The sequence below is a fragment of the Carcharodon carcharias genome, chromosome 1, assembly GCF_017639515.1.
Source record: "Carcharodon carcharias isolate sCarCar2 chromosome 1, sCarCar2.pri, whole genome shotgun sequence".
Classification (NCBI taxonomy): Eukaryota; Metazoa; Chordata; class Chondrichthyes; order Lamniformes; family Lamnidae; genus Carcharodon; species Carcharodon carcharias.
The window spans coordinates 104,528,830-104,549,099 of NC_054467.1; the positions used below are offsets into that span (position 1 = coordinate 104,528,830).

Below are 20,270 nucleotides of genomic sequence, written 5' to 3' on the forward strand. Positions count from 1 at the left end.
AAAATAAGAATGGTGGCCTTTAAGGGATGGATCAAGTTAACAAATAAATGTCACAATTGTGCCCTGGACCCTAGACTGTCGCTCCGTAAACCACGTTACTAGAGATCTAGTTGGTGGTCAAAACTTTGTCCTTTGAGAATGTAAGGTTTGCTGTTCTTTCAATAAAGACAGAAAGTGTTAAAATCTAAGGATAATTGTTTCCGTCTGGCTCCACTTTTTCATAATGTGTTTTTATTTCTTTTTTGGAATTGTTTTCCTAAATGCATACGCACACAATTTTTAATATGTACGTTCTTGCCATTAAATCCGTTCCATTAAGGCATCTAATTTAAGACTAAGTTTTGTGACTAAGGAAATGGCAATGTAAGAAAGCGGGTTCTAAAAAAACACTGCGCAGAGGGCAAGCCTTTTTTTTTGGTGTGAATGTCTGATAGTGCCTAAATTGTAGAATAGGACTGCTTTTGAAAGATTGTACAGGTATTCCAACACTGTTTTCCTGCTTAGTACAATTGGAAAATGATGACTGAAGCCACATCTATTGCCCCTAAAGTTCTGAAACTTGTACTAGATTTATGGTGGCAAACGGGCAGAATTGTACATTTGTTTGACTTTGGTATGCTTCTATAACTAGGGCATTGCTCTGATTTTTGTTCACTGCTCCTATTTCCCTTCATGGCAATAGAGATTTTTTTTTTCCTTTTGCCATTTAAAAATTTTTTTTTGAGTTTCGCTTCAAACTCTCTTTTGCCAGTCTTACCTTGGTTTTGAGAAACCACATAGTGCAAGCCCAACAAAATTGAAGAAACTCAAATACATTTTTGCTTTGGAAATGGACAGTTGAGGGCAGCCCACCATCTGTAGGCTGCATTTGGTTTGAGGTTCTGGTACAATGTGAGAGATGGAAGTGCTGAACTGACAGCTGTATTAATTTGTAAATGGTATCATTTGAATGTTTTGGGGTTTTTTTAAATGCCTGTAGGCGTTTGACATACATATTGCAGTTGATTTTGTTTTTTATTTATCTTGTGGATTCTCTTGCAGCCTGACCCTTCACCAGCAAACAAATGGCAACTTAATAACTGGATAAATCCGAGCCAGCCGCCAATGCCTTCTGACAGCCACAGCGAGTTATTGAATGGGCACAATTCCCAGGACAGCCAGGCATCTGAAGCAAAGGAGGGCCATGAGTGTACTGGCTCTAGCAGAGAGAAAACTACACAGGAAGTATCTCGGAACAAAAGCCAACGCCAGAATTCCCCTGCTCTGCATGACAGCAACACTCAGCAACAAGCTGTTGGTAACAAACAGCCTAGTAAACCTGTTAAAATTCTTGTGCCTGAAGCAAACCGAGAAGTTAAAGTTGAAAATGAACCTTGCACATATGGTGATAAAGACCAACCTTCCACAGGACAGGCCAAAGTGAAAATAAAAGATGGACAGCGGCCTAGTGAAAAAAGGCAATCCGGCTCTTCAGCCAAGATTTCATCTGACAGGAAAAAGCACAAGGGTCCCATCCACAATGCTCCCAAATCCAAGCAATTTGTAGGTCGAAACTCTTTGTCTACAGATCAAGGTTCCAACAAAGATGAGCCACCTTTGTGTTCAGGTCTGCCTCCTGCATCCCTTGTACCTCATAAACAGCCACATGTTGAAAATGGGGCTAATATCAGTAAACCGGCCAGGGAGGAAAGCAGGACTACCTTCCGTAAATCTGCCACTGAGGTCAAGACTGTAAGCAAGTCTAATATTAACAAACCTGTCACTGATGCCAAAGAGGTAAACAGGACTTCCCTCCTTCATCCCACTAATGAGGTTATGGAGGTAACACGGACCAGCATCGAGAAACCTGACAGTCAGGTTAGGAAGGAAATTCGCCCCAACGTTAATAAACCTGGTAAGGTCAAAGAAGAAAACAGCAGTAGCACCAGTAAAACCATCCCAAAGGAAAATAGGACTAAATTGAGTAAACCAGTCAATCAGGTAAATGACAACCTTCTCACAGATCAGGTTTTGCCTGCCAGGGGTGTTGAGGGTTTGCTGTCCCCAATTAGAGAGACCAAAGTTCACTGGCCGTTAGTGGTAAAAATCGATCTAAGTTTGCTGTCACGAATCCCATCATTGTCTGGCAAAGAGGGTCAACAATCCAAGAACTGTATTCTGGAATGTACTAGCCAGAAGAATCAGGAAGGATTGAGGGAGAGCAAGGAAAGTTCATCCAGCAAGATCAAGAGAAAGCACGTGGTGAGTTGTTTTTCTTTTCTTGCTGTTCCTTTCCTTCCATCAACAAAGCCTCCCAATTCCCATGCATCTTTTGACCAGACATAATTGTTGACGGAAGAAGCATTTATGGCAGTTAAGGGCAAATCATTCTTCCATTATTGCTGAGAGGCTTTTCATGTCACTGTTTGATTTCCTCAGATTGTGACCACAACTTTAATGACCTTTATTTATGCTTTGGTTTTCATGCTGAATTGGGGACATAAATTTGGAGTGGCTTTTCATAAGCCTGCGAACTTTAACTGTGGTGCTAATGTACCTTCTCTGACGAAACTCACCAAAACAAACAGCCTGGTGCTGGAGTGAAGTCAGCTTCAGTGCTGGAGCCAGCTATGCCATGTGTGGTTGCAGGACCAGGAGCAACCCAGTGCCACGATGGCAATTCTTCATAGGATACGGCACCATTTTTGTGGGCCCCTCAGCAGAACCATTTCAATGGAGACCCAAATGTGTCATGTGCACTTTGTCCAGTAGGATGGCAATTAGGGCTGCAGAATCTTACACTGAAAATGCTCAGTACTCCTGCTGTCCATGACATTTCTAATATAAAGCAGGGGGCTTCTAGCATGTGATGTCATTGGAAGCCTGTGTTTTCGAGAGCTGCGATTTCCACACACATTTAAATTTGCAGAGCTAGAATTTTGCTGCCTAAACTCAAGATTTATAGTTTTATGATCTGCAGTAGGCCTTGATTCCAAACCAAGGTAAATGGGGAACACCATGGAGGTTGTAGTCTTTCATTTTGAGCATTGCACTCATGGCACCTTGAATTTAAATGTGAAAGTGCTTTGACATTTCTCCTGTCTTTTGTTGCAAAGGAAGGAGCCTCTGTATTTTGTACTGCTTAGTGCAAGACTTTCTTTCATGGCATGAACGTAAAGTGAAACATTTTATCCAAATTGTTTTTATTCTGCCAAGGAGTTTGGCCAGAGAAATACAGTGCATTTCAGAAAAGTTTTATACAATTTATGGGCAGCATATCTGAGAAATGCCAGGTGGTTCTTTCCATCCTTTTCTCCACCACATCATTTATTCTCAATAAATCTGTGGAGCTTTAGGTTCTCTAATTTTTCAAAAAAAATTGCAATGCATGCAAAATGTTGAGCACTACCGATATGAATCTTCATCCAGGCGCTGACTTGTTGATCAACTTAATAAGCTTAGGCCCATTGAGTCCATCTGTGCTCTGTAGAATAACCCAGTCATCCCCATGAAACAAAAACAGAAAATGCTAGAAAAACTCAGCAGACCTAACAGCGTCTGTAGAGAGAGAAACAGAGTTAACGTTTCGAGTCCGATCCCCATTCCTCCATTCTATTCCGGTAAGTTTCTACCTCACATCCCCCTGCATTTCTTGCTCAAAATCATAAACCTGTGTTCCCTGGTCCTTGTACAGTCAGCTAATGGGAACAGCTTTTTTTTGTCTACCTTAGCTAAACCTGTCATCATCTTGTACACCTCTATCAAATCACTCCACAACCACCTTTGTTCCAAGGAGAAGAACCCCAGCTTCTCTAACCTAAACTTGTAGTTAAAATACCTCATCCCTGGAATCATTCTGGTAAATCTCCTCTGCACCCTTTCAAAGACTCTTGCATCCTTCCTAAAGTATGGTGATCAGAACTGGATGCATTAGCCTAGTTGAGGCCTAGCCAGAGCTTTATAAAGGTTCGGCATAACTTCCCTGCTTTTGTACCCTATACCTCTATTTATAAGCCCAAGATCCCACATGCTCTGCTCTTTCAATATGTCCTGCCTCTTTCAAGGATCTATGCCCATGATTACCCTTGTCTCTCTGTTCTTGGCCACTCTTTACAACTGTGCCATTAAGTCTATATTACCTCTCCCTATTCCTACTGCCTAAATGTATCTCTTTTGTTTTAAATTGCATCTGCCACTTGTCTGCCCATTCTACTGGCATAACATGTCCAGTTACAGTTGATTGGCATCAGCTTCACTGTTTGCCATGCCTCCAAGTTTTGTATCATTGGCAAATTTTGAAGTTTTACTCTTTATTCCAACATCCAAGTCACTTACATATTGCAAAAAAAGTAGTGGTCCTAGCACTGGCCCTTGGAGAACACCACATCTACCAATTTCCAGTCTGAAAAATGCTCATTTATCACGACTTGCTGTTTTCTGTCCGAAAGGCAACTCTTTAATCCAAGCTGACACTGACCCTTCAATTCCATGAACCTCAATTTTGTCAGCCAGCCATCCGTGTGGTACTTTTGTCAAATGTTTTCTTAAAATCAATATAAACAGCATTCATTGCTTTCCACTCATCAACCTTCTCTGTTAGTTCATCAAAAAGATTCCGTTAAATCAGTCGAGCACTACCTGATGTTTACAAATCCAAGCTGATTCTCCTTGATTCAAGCCTCCCTAATTGCCTGGTGATTTTCATTGATTATTAAACACAGGACTGAAGTAGGCCAATCAGCCCTTTGAGTCATTCTGCCATGCATTGACTTATTTCTAATTCCTTACCCACCACTGGTGTTAAACTGACTGGTCTCTGGTTAATAATCCAAAGCCCTTTCTTTAATAAGGGTGCCATATTTGCCGCTCTCCAATCCTCTGGCACCTTCCCTGTATCTAGGAAAGATTATGGCAAACCTTTGCGCTATCCTCACCCTGACTTCCTTTAGCAACTATGAATGCAAGGCACCTTGATCGTGACTTATCCCCTTCAACCTTGGCCAGCATTCCTAGCACAACTTGCCTATCAGTTTTCACCCCATTCATTCCCTCTACAATCTCTGTTTCTACCAATGTTTTGTCAGCATCCTGTTCCCCATTAATCATGGCCTGTTTGGCCAGAGTACAGGTGGTATTTAACCCACCAATTGGCTAAGGTGTCAGGCATTTTCGTGTTGCAGTGATGCTGTAATGTACTCAGAAAAGATAATGACTTGAATACTTAGAGAATGATGCAATCGCAGAGAGTTGCTTGAGGAACATAAATTTCAAAATGTTTAGCCTCATCCATGCTCTTTACTGAGTAGCTGCGAATTGTTTGAGTAATAGGATAAAATGTTTTAAGTGGGCTAAGGAATATGCCCAGTTTTAAGGGAGGTACTGTTTTGAAGTGTGGGCAAGGGACTTTTGTCTCCCTACTCTTGTTTTCCTTGCTTAGATGTGATGTGTGCTGCTAGTTGATAAGGGTGCATTTCAGTGCGCTTCTCCCCACCCTTTTCCCCAACTCTCTCAATTTGACAGGTCTTGCTGGAATACTGTTCCACAGACAACAGCAGGCTCCTCCAGCTTACCAAAGTTGCCATTTTTCTTTTGCGAGTTGGACCAGTGAATGGAAGACTTTTAGACAAAAGGGAGGAATCGCACAAAAGTCCAATAAACACTCTTACGACATCCAAAAACACTTTCTAGTAGAAATACTCTAATTGGGTAAAAGGAGTGATAATCCTGGCCCTCTTTCTGCACCATGGTCACCTGCTTGATTTTTTCATCGTTAATGTATTATACCAGGGAATGCACTTACCAATGGTTATATTATTCCAATATGATTTAGGAACTATGGCCAGGATTTTTCAGTCGGCATGTGGGAGCGGGCGCAGTACACTGGCATGTAAAATAACGCGCAATGACGTTGGGCGTATGTCCTGACATCATGGCGCTGTCTTGCGATGTTTCGTTCGGCAGGCATGCGCCGGAGTCGGCTGCATGCCCACAGATATTTAAAAGGTCTATTAACAAATTAAGTTCAACTTTACGCTGTCTTCATGGTTGGCGGGCAGGTGAAAAGGCCAAGTGGTCTTTACATTTTTTCGGAAACCTCAATCACCAGCAGGATGAGGTTTCCTAAAGCTTTTGCAACTTAAATAAACTGTTTCTATGAAAAATAAGAACATGTCCCATCTCATGTTGAGGGGACATGTTTCGTTAAATTTTCATCGCGTTTGTTTATTTTTTAAAAAATCACTAATCTCCCTGAGGCAGCGCTGTGCCTCAGGGAGATTGAAGCACTCTTTTGTGCACAGGACCCAACTCCCCCTGCCCCGCACAGGTAGTGCTTAGCACCACTGCTTGCATATTATAAAATGGCCTACATAAAATGGCGGTGCGGAGCTGATCGCAGGCAGCTCCGTGACCACTCCCACCAAGCCCCCCCGATGCGGGAAAAATTCTGCCCTATATGTTCTTGTGTTTGTATACATAAGTATCCACATCACTCACTACTGCACCATAGTCTGGGTAAAACATTTCTTTATTCATTCTTTCACGGAATGTGGGTGTCACTGGCTAGGCCAGCATTTATTGCCCATCCCTAGTTGCCCCTGTGAAGGTGGTGGTGAGCTGCCGCCTTGAACCACTGCAGTCCATGTGGTGTAGGGACACCTACAGCGTTGTTAGGGAGGGAGTTCCAGGATTTTGATCCAGCGACAGTGATATATTTCCAAGTCAGGGGAAAAAGGAAATTCTGCCACAAATTTATTGATGAAATACCTAAATAAAAACCCACAATATATTAACTTCAACATTCAAAACAGTCCCATTGGTTTTATGTCTTGTGCTATCTGGAAGTTTGAAATAATGTCACTCTTAGACTCAAATGCCAGAATTTATCCAATGTATTTCTCAGATCACACCATATACTATGTAAAATGTTGCTATTTATAATACTTTCTGTTGGAAAAACGATAGCTCCTTTGTAAAATAAAAGTCCAAGGTTGCAATTCATAGAAATATTGAATCTGCTGGGACAGAACAATCACACCTGTGCTGTCCCTTTGAAAAGAACTGTACAATTACTCCTGCTCCTGTGCTCCTTTAGGAAAGCCCTGGAAATGTTTCATTTTCAAGCATCTTGTCCATCTTGAGTGTTACTTTCAAATTGGTTTCCACCACCCTGTCAGACAATGCATCCCAGATTGTCTTTTCTTGCTGAGATATTTTTTTAAAAGTATTTCTCCCCTACACCCACTCCCACCACCACCACCACCCCACCACCAGGCTAAAGAAGTAGACTTTTGGTTAGGTGAAACAAAAGCTTGGCCTAAGGGGTATGTTTTAAAAGAGGAAACAGAGGCTTAGGGAAGAAATTCCAGAGCTTAAGGTCTAGGTGCTGAAGGAACTGCCACCAGTGGTGGGGTGAAGAGAGTGGGGAAATGGAACAGGTTACGGTTGAAGGAACACAAGAATTATTGGAGGTTTGTAGAGCTGCAGGAATCCATTTTTATTTATTTATGATATGCGGGCATCACTGGTTAGAGCAGCATTTATTGCCCATCCTGAATTGCCCTTCAGAAGGTGGGTGGTGAGCTGCCTTCTTGAACCACTGCAGTCTATGTGGCGTAGGCATACCCACAGTGCTGTTAGAAAGGGACTGAACAGGATGGGAATACCAAGATGAGAATTTTGAAATCCTTGATGAACCAGGAGCCAGCCTAGGCCAGCTTACACACAGGAAATGGCTGAGTGAGACATGGTGAGAGTTAGAATTTAGGCAGCAGAGTTTTAGATGAGTTCAGATTTATGAGATGCTGACCAGAAGAGCACTGCAGTAGTCTAGTCTGGAGGTAACAATGGTAAGACTGGAAGTTTTAGCAGCAGAAGGACAAAGATGGACAGTGTTATGGAGGTGAGAATGAGGGATCTTGATGGTGAGCATATGGGATTGGAAACCTAGCTTAGCGTTGAATAGGATGCCAAAGTAAACAGTTTGACTTAGCCTGAGACAGTTGCTAGAGGGGGAGATGGAATCGATGGCTAGGAAATAGAATTTGTGGCAGGGGTGAAAATAGTGACTCTGGTCTGCCTAACGTTTAATTAGAAGAAAATTCTGGTCAGCCAAACAGATGAAGTAGTCAACCATGTCATTTGGATGAGTTAGTGATTTTTGAGGTTGTGGGGGGCAATAAAATATGAATACTAACCATGGTTCTAATTACTGGAGAAAATTATACAACAAATTATAATTCTATCATTTCGTAATTGCTTTAAATCAACACAAAAATCTAAACTTTTAAAGAAAACTAATTGAGATGGCAGTCAACAATGCCTGTGGAATTTGGGCTTTTAAATCTGTTTTCTTGCCTGATGAATTCCTGATCACATTGTGCTATAAGGTTAAGTGCAGAAATGAAAGCAGTGGTCCTCACCAAAACACTCCCTCAAACCCTCCCCCTCTCTCTTTCTCAAAGAAATATTGGGCAGAAATTTGTTGTGCCCTGCAAGTGGGTTTGCAGGCAAGGGGGCCCCCCACCACCTATCTGCCCACCCCTGAGCTGGCAATGACTTAACAGGAACGGATGAGGCCTCATTGGCTCTTCTGCCCTCCCTCCAATTGAGGCTGTTAAGTGGTCAATTAAAGGCCATTCTGCTCTTGCAGTTGTTTCTGTCCAGTTTTGCTAATATAACTCTGGATTTGTCTAGGGATATAATTTATGTTGCTGTGATTGGCATGGAGAGTGTGGGAAGAGAAAGAGGAGAAGAAGCACGATGGTGTAATTTTCCATTCTCGGAGAGACATTCCATCTTGATCATGTGGTCCAAAATCTCACACTATAATGGAGAGATGATCAAATTCACCCAAGTTCTCAGGTTCCAAGCTCGCAATTTGCTGAGATGTTGTCACGTGCTGAACCATTCAAACTATTGGGCTGCTCTCAAGTGTTAAGTTGGAGATTTTTCAGGTTTTATACTTGTATAACTATTGAGGGGGAAAATATTATTTTAAAATGCATTTTTAATTTTGAATATTGACATTAAAAGGATCAATATGAAATTAATTTATTTCAAAATGATCTATTTCAGATTGACGTGGAAGCAAGTGAGAGCAAAAAGCAAAGGCTGGATAAAGAAAACAAGTTGTCCTCTTCAAGCCATAAAGAATCCAGTCATAAGCAGTGTGTATCCAGTATCTCAATTTCTAAAATTAGCTAGAGAGAGATTCCATGCAACACTTTTGAGTTCTCATTGGACACCTGTTGAACTTGGTATTGCTGGTTCACAAGCCAAAGCTAAAAGTGCTTCTTCCTACAAATGTACTTTGAATATATTTAGCATGTAAACTTGATGAACTGCAAGCCATTTCTGTGTAAATCATAGAACAAAAATGCCAGTACCTGAGACATGAACAAACATTGTATTTCTAGTTTCAAGCATTGCACTAAAAGAGTTGGTATCCAGGCACCCAGGCTACATATTAAAGCACATCTCTGCTGGCACTTTATACAAGTAGGACCTTGCTGTACAAGTATATTTTCACATCTCTCAAGAAGGCAGTTACTAATTTATGAAACAAAAATCTTGTTAAATTGAATATAAGCAAAATCATTGTCAATTTAAATATCTTTCACAGCCCTGCAGTCAATATATTTTCTAAATTGTAATCTGATAAATCGACATCAAAGTTCTCTTTTGCATTACGTATGAGGTGGAGATTCTAATGGGAGCTTCTCTCTCTGCTTTTCTTTTTCCTTCCATTTCAAATTTGAAGGTGCATGTTCTATTCTTCGATAACTGTAATGCTGACAGATGCTTTCTGCTCAGGGTCTGTTATCAGAACATACTGTAATTTATTCATGGCTCTTTATTTGCTATTCTGTTGCTATTAGAAAATGCTATTGAACTCTTAAGTGTGCACTTTTCACTTTTGATAGTAAAACATCTGAAAAAGGCTAGTTCTACTTTGCTGAGTGGAAAGTAACAAAAAAACTCTGTTAATCCTTCTCTTAGAGTTTCCAAGTCTTCCTCTGAGAAGGAAAACCCATTTCTACTGCCACTTCCATCTCCTGTACAGAAACCAGCAAAAGTAGCCCACAAACGGCACAACAGTGGCAGTAGTACTTCCAGTCAAGTCTCCAACATGAGTGCGAGTGATATCAAGGATCATAACAGCAAGAATAACTCTTCATCCAGATCATTATCTTCCAAGCACAAAAGAACGGAGGATAAACAGTCAGGGCACTTGAAAAGCAAGGTAAAAAAGCCATCTCTGCTTCATTTGTCAATGCGTGGATATGGATATTGTTCAAATGCAATCTTAACTATTTAATGTGCTTTATTAAACATTAGTTGATGGACATATATTTATTTGTGGAATTTGTTTAATTGGCTGGTTTAGTTTCCTCAATTTAAGTTGTTTCAAAGGAAAGCTTCCTTTTCTAGTAAACAGCCTGGGTTGCCTGCTCACCAATGTTCAGTTCAGTTTTTGCCTGATTGACTCTCTTCTGGAGCTTATCCCAGCATTGATTCAGACACAGATACAAGCTGAATACCAGAGGAAGGGTAGCAATAGCTGCCCTCAACATCAAGGCAGTATTTAACTAAACCCTCTGCAAAACTGCAGCCAATGTGAAAACTCTCAGTGGCTAGAATTGTATCTGATAAGAAGGTAGTTATGATCTTCAGAGGCCAATCATCACAGCCCCTGGACATTGCAAGAATTCCTTAGGAAGCATTTTGGGCCCAGTCATCTTTACGAGCTCAGGAGTGGGTGTGTTCTCTGATAGTTCCACAGTATTCTATTCACAATTCCTCCAATAAGAAAGCAGCATGTATCAAACTATAAAGGAGGACCAGGATAATATTCAGGCTTTGATGAGCACTTAGGAATATAGGACTTATGAGTAGGTAATTCAGTCCTTTGTACCTGCTACACCATTCAGTAAGATCATGGCTGATCTGGTTCTGGCCTCAGATCCACCTTCCTGTCTGCCCCACATAATCCTTGATTTCCTTGTCCAACAAAGATCTATCTAACTTAGCCTTGAGTAAATTTAAGGACCAGCCTCCATTACCTTCTGGGGAAGAACACTCTATGCTGTAATGACACTCTGAAAGAAAGAAAATCATCCTCCTCTCTGCCTTAAAAGGGGTTAAACCATGACCCGAGTTCAAGTTTCCCCCCCAAATGGAAGCATTCCCCAAGTGTCCACCCTATCAGGTCCCCTCAGGATCTTGTATATTGCAGTAAAATCACCTCTCATTCTTCTAGACTCCAACCTGTTTGACTTTTTTTTCATAGGATAATCCCTTCATGCCAGGAATGAGTTGAGAAAGCTTTCTCTGAACTGCTTTTAAAACAATTATATATTTTTTCAAATAAGGAAACCAAAGCTGTACATAGTACACCAGATTTGGTCTCACCAAGGCCCTGTACAGCTGTTATCCTGCAAATCCATTGGCAGGATAGACACACCAACATTGTGTTCTCACTCAGGCCAACATCCCCAGCATCTAAGCATTGACCACACTCGATCAGCTCCGCTGGACGGGTCACATCATCCATGTACCTGACATGACACTCCTGAAACAAGTGCTCTACTCGGAGCTTCGACATGGCAAGCGAGCCCCAAGAGGGCAAAGGAAATGCTTCAAGGACACCCTCAAAGCCTCCTTGAAAAAATGTAGCATCCCCACCGACATCTGGGAATCCGTAGCCCAAGACCACCCAAAGTGGAGGGACAGCATCTGGGAAGGAATTGAACACCTCGAGTCTCATCGCCGAGGGCTAGCTAAAGCCAAGTGTCGACAACAAAGGAGTGTGTGGTAACCCAGGCACTCACCCTCTAGCATCATCTGCCCCACCTGTGACAGAGACTGTAGGATGTGCATTGGACTCTCTTCACTCACCTGAGAACTCATTTTTAGTGTGGAAGCAGTCGTCCTCGATCCCGAGAGACTGTCTAAGAAGTACAGCTAGAGTAAAATATTCCTACTTTTATACTCCATTTCTCTTGCAATAAATGACAACATTCCATTTGCCTTCCTGATACTTGCTGTACCTGCATACTAACTTTGTGATTCATGTACGAGGGCACCCAGATCCCCCTCTCTGTGCCGTAATATTTTTCTCCATTTAAACAGTGTACTGCTTTTCTAACCTTCCTGCCAGAAAGAACATGTTCACATTTACTTACATTCCAGCTACCAATTTTTTTGCCCACTCACTTAACCTGTTTATATCCCTTTGCAGACTCTCTACCTCCTCTTGACAACTGACTTTCCTACCTATCTTGGTGTCATTGGCAAACTTAGCGACCATACATTCTGTCCCTTCATCCAAATCATTGATATGGATTGTAAATAGTTGAGGACCCAGCACCAATCCCTTTGCAGTCTACTGGTTACAGCTTGCCAATCCAAAGAAGACCCATTTATCCCTACTCTCTGCTTCCTGCTTGCTAACCAATCCTTATCCATGCTAATATGCTACCCCCTACACCATGTGCTCTTGTGCAGTAATCTTTGATGTTGCACTTTATCAAATGTCTCTTGGAAATCCAAGTACACCACATCTACTGGCTCCCCTTTATCCATCTTGAATGTTACTTCATTAAAAACTCTAATAAAACTAGTTAAACATGATTTCCCTTTGACAAACCCACGTTGACTCTGCCTAATCATATAATTTTCTAAGTATCCTGCTATAACCTCCTTAATAATGGATTCTAACACTTGCCCTATGACAAATGTTAGGCTAACTGGCCTGTAGTTTCCTGCTTTCTACTTTCCTCCTTTCTTGAATAAAGGTGTTATATCAGCTGTTTTGCAATCCGCTTGGACCCTTCCAGAACCTAAGGAATTTTGGAAGATTATAATCAGTGCATCTACTCTCCGCCACGACTTTTAAGACCCTAGGATGCAGGCCTCTGGTCCTTGGGATTTGTCAGCCTTTAGATCTAATAGCTTTCCTAGCACTTTTTCCCTGGTGGTGGTGATTATTTTAAGTTCATCCCTCCCTATCACCTTTTGATTTTCAATTATTTTTGGGAGGCTTTCTAAGTCCTCTACCATGAAGACAGACACAGAATACCTGTTCAACGTCTCTCCCGTTTCTTTGATCAATTCCCCAGACACACACTCTAGAGGACCAACACAAGCTTTAGCTGCTCTTTTCCTATTCAAGTACTTGTAGAAACTCTTACTGTTTTTGCATTACTAGCTAACTTTCTCTCATACTCTGCTTTTTGCTTCTTTATTATCTTTTTAGTCATTCTTTTCTGGTTCTGAAAGTCTGCCCAATCCTCTGACCTATTACTAATCTTTGCAGAGTTATACAGTGTGTCTTTCAATTTAATACTATCCCTGACTTCCTTATTTAGCCATGGATAATGCATCCTCCTGAGTTTTTCTTTCACTGGGATAAATTTTTGCTGAAAGTTATTAAATATCTCCTTAAAATTCTGCCACTACAACCCTCTGACCTATCTTTTAACCTAGTTTCCCCCATTCTCCTTAACCGGTTCTGCCTTCATACCCTCATAGTTACCTTTGTTTAGATTTAAAACACTAATCATGGACCCACACTTCTCACTTTCAAACTGAATATGAAATTCTATCATGTTGTGATCGCTGTCAGTTAGAGGCTCTTTTACCAAGAGGTTATTGATTAGTCCTATCTCATTGCATTTACCAGATCTGGGATAGCCTGCTCCCCGGTTGGCTCGAGAATGTACTATTCTAAGAAATTATCCCAAAAACACTGTCAAATCATTTTCCAGGTTACCTTTACCAATCTGATTTTCCCAATCTACATGTAGATTAAAATCTGCTATACACACCTCATTTATTATTTCCTGTATGCCCTGTCCTACAATGTAACTACTGTTGTGGGAGTAGTTTATAGGTCCCTTAAGTGACCTCTTACCTTTACTATTTCTTACCTCTACCTGACTGATTCTACATTCTGACTTTTCAAGCTTAGGTCGTCTTCCAGCGCTGAACTAATGCAACCTATGCCATATAAATGCTAAGCAATGACCACTCTCTGAGCAAGGCAAAACCTGGGCATTCCCCTCACCACCCCCCCACCCCCCACAATCATTAATGTGCTTCTGAGTCGTCACTGACCAGAAATTTAACAGGACCAGCCGCTAACATTGACTACAAGAGCAGAATAGTGGCTAGATACTGTATGAAGAGTGATTCGCCTCCTGGCTTCTCAAAGCCTCAGTGCCATGTAAAGGCTCAAGGCAGGAGTGTGATGATATACTCGCATTTTGCCTGGATGACTGTACTTCAGAAACTCGACACCATCCAGGACCGAGAAGTTCGCTTAATCAGTGCCTTGGCACTGAATTTAGTATTTAGTGCACTGTCACTGTGGTAGGAATGATCTATAGGATGCACTGCAGCAGCTTTTACACCGGTCATTTCTCACTACAGATGCTGGTGGGTCTGCTGTGTTTTCCAGCATTTTCCTGTTTTCATTTCAGATTTGTAGTTTTTATTTGTACTGAAATATTGAAGTGATTTAAGGATTCTTGGATCAATGTCTGGACAATTTGCATATGGTTTCATTTTTATTGTGTGTAAAATGAACATTACTTTGATAAATGACTGAGGGCGCTGATTATTAAAATCATTGGCAATTGAATAATGTTATAGAATAAAGTGGAAACTTATAGCAAAGTTTCAGTGGGAGGATCTTTGTTCCTTTACTGCAGTTTCCCCATTCTCTCCCAAAAACAGTGACCCTTGGTTAAAGCATGGTTTGAGGGTTTTGGCCAGGTGTCGTGAAAATATAATTTTCATAATATTATTGTGATTTATTGTAAAGGTAGGTTAATAGTGGGGTTTGGACTAGTTTCTCTGTGTGAAGTTGTGTGTGTGAGGTTTTAATTGAATTGCAGACAACTCGCCTGAAGGCTTTTGAGTTATTAAAAGAGAAGCTAGGTTTGAAATGCTAAATATGTAAACATGGTTGAAGTTTTAGGATGTGAGGTGTGAAGAACATTTGCATTTACCATCCGCTGTGCCATAACAAGCTTTTCCCAACGAGCCCCCAACTTTGCTATGGCACAGCAGATGATAAATGCAAGTGTTCTTCACACCTCACATCCTAAAACTTCAACCACGTTCACATATTTAGCATTTCAAACCTAGCTTCTCTTTTGATAACTCCAAAGCCCCAGACCAGCTGTCTGCAATTAAATTAAAGCCCCCACGATCTCACAGCCTCAAACAGAGAAACTAATCCAAACCCCACTATTAACCTACCTTACAATAAATCACAATATTATGAAAATTATTATATTCTCATGACGCCAGGCTTCTGCAGTCTTGATCAAGTGGTTGCTTTTCATGTGGAACCTGGGTAGAAGTATTGCAGCCATCCTCACCCCAAACACAAATGTGCACTTTTCAGCAATGGTCAATAGATAGCAATTGGCTTGAAAAGGCGATTTTCCCCCCTCGCTGAGATGCATTGAAAGCATTCATAATGCCACCATTGCAGCCCTCCTGAGATCTACAAATTCAGCACAAACATGGGATGGATGATAGGATCATCTCGTTCTTTGTGGGTCTGTGCCATGTCAAATGGTATATTTGCCCTTTCAGGAAAGTCGAAACCTGGTGGATTTTGTTTTGTACAATTGTGACTTTTAAAGGATTAAAATGAACATCTGTAAAACTTTCCTATCCACAGGTGTCTTACCAAGGTACTGCCAGTAATACCACTCCAGAACAATCCCTCCCTCATGGAAATTCCAAACCCTCAAGGCCGCTACTCAAGTTTGATGACAAGTAATTTTTTTTGATTTTGCTTGTTCTTTTCCTTAGCACCAAAATATGCTGTAAAATATAACCTAGACTGACTACAGCTTCATACTGACCTCTAGCCCCTTTCTCTTAAGGCAATATCCAGTGGAGCATCACTTGCGAGAAGCCAAAAAAATAAAGCACAAGGCTGATGTCATGGTAAGTCATTCTTGGTGACATTATTAGCACTGTGGAGAAACAAAGCATTCGCTTTGCAGTATTAGGCTTTGGTTGAATCTTTCTTGCCTGATAAGCTGGCAAAGTTGACAATCATTTAAATGGAAGCCTGACTCTTAAGAGCATAAAAAGCATCCAAGAAAATGCCATTTGGCACATCAAGTTCACCCTTTCCGTAGATCGTGTAAACCTACTGGCATAGATATCAAAGAAATGGAAAGGTTCACAGTCAATTCACCAGGTTGTTAACTGGGGATGAGGAGTCTGTTACAAAAAGAGACTCAAGTTTGTTTTTTAAAATAGAGATATAAAAGTTACATAACCTATAGAGAATTTCGAGCCTATGAGAGGCTATGATATAGTAATGGGAGTATTTCCACTGCTCATTGAGGTAATTACAAAATGAATTAAAGGAAAACTTGAAAAAAAAAATTAACCGGGAATTCAACTCCAAACTGCTTTCGAAGATAAATCCATAATTCTTTTTAAAAGGCAATTAGATTAGTCACTTAAAAAAGACTCTTAGAATGAATGAGGAACCTTCATGATAATGGGATTAAAAAGCAGCACAGAACTGATGGACAGGATTACCTGTTTTGGTACTGTGATATTCTATGATTCTGTAGGCTCTGCTTCACTTATGAAGGAAACGGCAACACCAACTCTAACTGGCATTTATATCACACCTTCAGCCACCAAGATCCCAAGATGATTCACAGAGGCATGAATGAAAAAAGGGATGGTGAACTCACAAAGGGGTGCTTAGGTAAATTGACCAAAAGCTTGACCAACAAGTGGGCCTTATGAGCTGGAGAAGGTTCAAAGTAAAGAGAGTGGAGAAGGCATGGAGGCATTTAAACAGCAGGAAGAGAATTTTAAATTTAGAGACAGTTGTCGAGGGGATGGGGAACTAAGAGTCAACATAAGTTAGCAAGGACAAGGATGATGGGGAAGTATAACCAGTACAAGATAAAATATGGGTAACAAAGCTTTGGATGACCTCAAATTTATGGAATATTTGCAGTTGGCCAGGAGAACTTCGGAGATGCTGAGACACAGATGATAATTTCAGAGGTAGTTGGGCTGAGGTGAAAAAAGAGGTGTGCAATATTAGAGATGAAATTAGGCAGTCTTTGTGATGGAAAGAATATGGAATTGGGAAGCTCCGCTTGAAGTCGGACAGGACAGTAAGTTCGCAAGCAGCTAGTTCAGCTCATGACCCTGGCCAGAGAGGGAACTAGAGTTGGTGAGGGTACAGGGCTTGTAGTGGTGGTCAAAGAATTCTGCTTTGGGCAGAATTGTCTGTTTCCTCTGGCATTACAAAAAAAATTCTTTGATATATTTAAGTGGCAATCTGGTGCAATTTTATTAGTACAGCTGAGAATGGTGTAGTGTAAAAAATAAATATGCATTTTAATCAGAGTCTTGTATACCACCTGTGAGAAATCTGATTTTAAATAACTGAAAATGAAGTTTAAAAACTATACTGAACCATTTACTAGTTTCATTGGTGCACTTCAATCACTTTCTTTGTAAATTGAATATTTAGTATTTAAAAGGTATCAATTGATGCCCTTTCGCTTAAAAGGAAAACTTAATTTTTGAGTCTCCTTGAGGGCTGTAAAAGAGCACAATTAGTGAAAACTCGCCATGATGATTAATCTAATCTGGAACGTGGCCAGTTTTGTGTGTGAGGCTGGCCTATGGCGCATTGTTTTAAACTTGGGGAAAAATTCATGGAAACTCAATTTGTGATGAATATCACTTCTTCATTAATTCCTCAATCTTTTGTGCCAGTTAGGTCAATTTCACATCATTTGCACTAGATGAACGAGTGAATTCTAGTGGAAACTCCAGACTGCAGTGTATTTAGGGTTTTTTTTAAGTATTCAGTTGGAGGAATTTACAGCTTGGCAGGGGTGGTCGGGAAACTGACTCAGGGAGATGAAGAGTTATAAAAAAAAAAAAACTAAAAATGTAATAAAACATGTCCCCTCGTGACAGAGTCAAATGAGCAAGGACCTGTTAGTAATTAAGTTATAAAATTTTTATTTTATTTTTATTTGCTTTAGAAAACCTCATCCTGCCCATGAATGAGGTTTCCTAAAAAGTGCAAAGGCCGCTTGGCATTTTTGCCTGCCTGCCAGCTATAAGGTTGCACGGGCAGCAAAAAATTTAACTTAATTGATAATTTAATGGCCTTAACAGGCCTTCTAATTGTCAGGGGGCACGCTGCTGATGCCGGCACCAACTGAAATATCGCGCAACTACGCGTTTACATCGAGACACTCGCCTGATGTCAACGAGTGTCGTTCCACGCTCAAGCAGGTCGTTCACATGCCTGTCCACCAAGCGAAAAATTTTGCCTCATATCATTTAATGAGAGCAGTGACATTTGAATAAAAAGTAGCCCCTCTAGTTGATCTAGAAATGATGAAATTGTTTCTTGTTTTGAAGTTATAAACCTGTAACAAAAGCATTGAATATCTTGTTTGTTTCCTGTAGGCTGATGGTTATCTTTTTCTAAGAAAAACGATACCTTTACTTTTGAACTTGGTTTGGCCAAACCAGGATTAAAGACTTCTGATGATTGCTTGTGTGTGATTGTCCTATAAGAGAGTCAGTTTTATCCTTTTATCATTAGTACTTCATCTGCTATATTTACAGTGGGCATGTTTCTTCATCTTTGGCACTGCCGTGTTTAGAGCCAAGTGGAGAATTAATTTGTGATTTTTTTTTACATTCTCCAGTGAAGAGATAAAACCTCTAGAAATTGAAGTTTTTTTTGGTAGAAAGTTTTGATTTAAGGGAGAGTGTGACAAAAAGAAAAAAATCTGTAAATGATTATATGCATCCTTCATTTCAATCGATTGTGTTGTTTATGATGTTCTGTTTTTCACGGTTTGCACAAGATGAACACAGGACTAGAGGCTCGCAGTAATTGTTTAAGCTAGATTTTTTTAAAAACTGTAATGTTCTTCACTGATGAAATTTTCCTTCTACACTTTGTGGGATGTGGGTATTGCTGCAAGGTCAGCATTTGTTGCCCCATCCCTAATTGCCCTCAAGTAGGTGGTGGGGAGCTACCTTCTTAAACCTCCTGCAGTCTGTGGTGTAGGTGCACCCACAGCTTCCTTTCCACTTTTTCAAAGCAATTTTGTACCACTGAGTGGCATACTAGGCCATTTCAGAAAGCAATTAAGAGTCAACCACATTGCTGTGGGTCCAAAATCGCACGTAGGCCAGACAGCAGATTTCCTTCCCTAAAGAACGCTAGTGACCAGATTGGTTTTTACGACCATCCAATAGTTTCATGGACGCCATTACTGAGACTAGCTTTTAATTCCAGGTTTATTAATTAATTGAATGTAAATTTCACCAGCAGCCATGATAGCATTTGAATTTGTGTCCCTAGAGCATTATCTTGGGTCTCTGGATTACTAGTTCAGTGGCATTTCCTCCCCCAGACAGCCCACCCCGCCCACTTGTGCTGCAATAAAGTGCTTGGCTGTCGAGCATCCTTCAGTAACTTGCCTGAGTGGCCGTTATTTATGTGCGTGTTTTGATGGTGGTTGTTGGTCATGGGCAAGGGCAGCAGAGCTGAGCCTTGTTTAACCCTGTCCTAAATCCAGTGACCCTGTAAACGCCTAAACTCTAACCCAGGGGTTCTGTGGCACATCGTAGTGCTCAAACTGCTACCCCAGCTGAGAGAATCTGACTGCACACCAGAGATTCAGCTGAAGTTTTTTATTTCAATATAAATCTCATGGTAAGTAAATCAAAAGAATGACCATCTTTTTAACATTAAGCCTATTTTTTTCCCACAATTTAGTTAGACAAGATTGGGAAAGCTTTCAATTACTTGGATGCTGCACTGTCATTTGTTGAAAGTGGAATAGCCATGGAAAGTGAGGCACAGCCACCGAAGTCTGCTTATACCATGTTTTCTGAAACAGTGGATTTAATTAAGTAAGTATCATCATGTCTTGATCTCATCAACCAACTAATCACTTTCCTCAGCCATTAATGATTCTAATGTGATTGCAAAGTAACAGTGTTCTATTGTCAATTTCCATTTTCAATCAGCATTCTGTAAAACACTTAAATATTTAAGTGTACTCTTCATTTTCTAACTTCGTTACAGATACATTATGAAACTAAAAAACTTCACCGACTCATCAGCAACTACTGCAGAAAAAATATTTGTAGTATTATGGTAGGTAACAACTTGCACTTAACGTTGAGCCTTTTTAATGCAATAAAATGTCCTAAAACCAATCACAAAAACAAAAATACTCAAATGA

General features: G+C 40.6%; 1 protein-coding gene across 3 annotated transcripts in view; it reads left to right on the top strand.

Moving 5' to 3' along the window:
• LOC121278150 (AF4/FMR2 family member 1-like) overlaps positions 1–20,270 on the top strand; it is a 137,626-nt gene that overhangs the window by 108,492 nt on the left and 8,864 nt on the right. For 2 of the 3 annotated variants that reach the window (XM_041188269.1, XM_041188278.1), the window contains exons 11-17: positions 1,042–2,241; positions 9,055–9,146; positions 9,979–10,222; positions 15,677–15,774; positions 15,885–15,948; positions 19,799–19,935; positions 20,111–20,182. In XM_041188269.1, the coding sequence (XP_041044203.1) occupies positions 1,042–2,241; positions 9,055–9,146; positions 9,979–10,222; positions 15,677–15,774; positions 15,885–15,948; positions 19,799–19,935; positions 20,111–20,182 (1,907 nt within the window). Of the gene's footprint in view, positions 1–1,041; positions 2,242–9,054; positions 9,147–9,978; positions 10,223–15,676; positions 15,775–15,884; positions 15,949–16,658; positions 16,736–19,798; positions 19,936–20,110; positions 20,183–20,270 lie in introns of those variants that run through there. The other variant, XM_041188288.1, reaches the window with a different exon arrangement.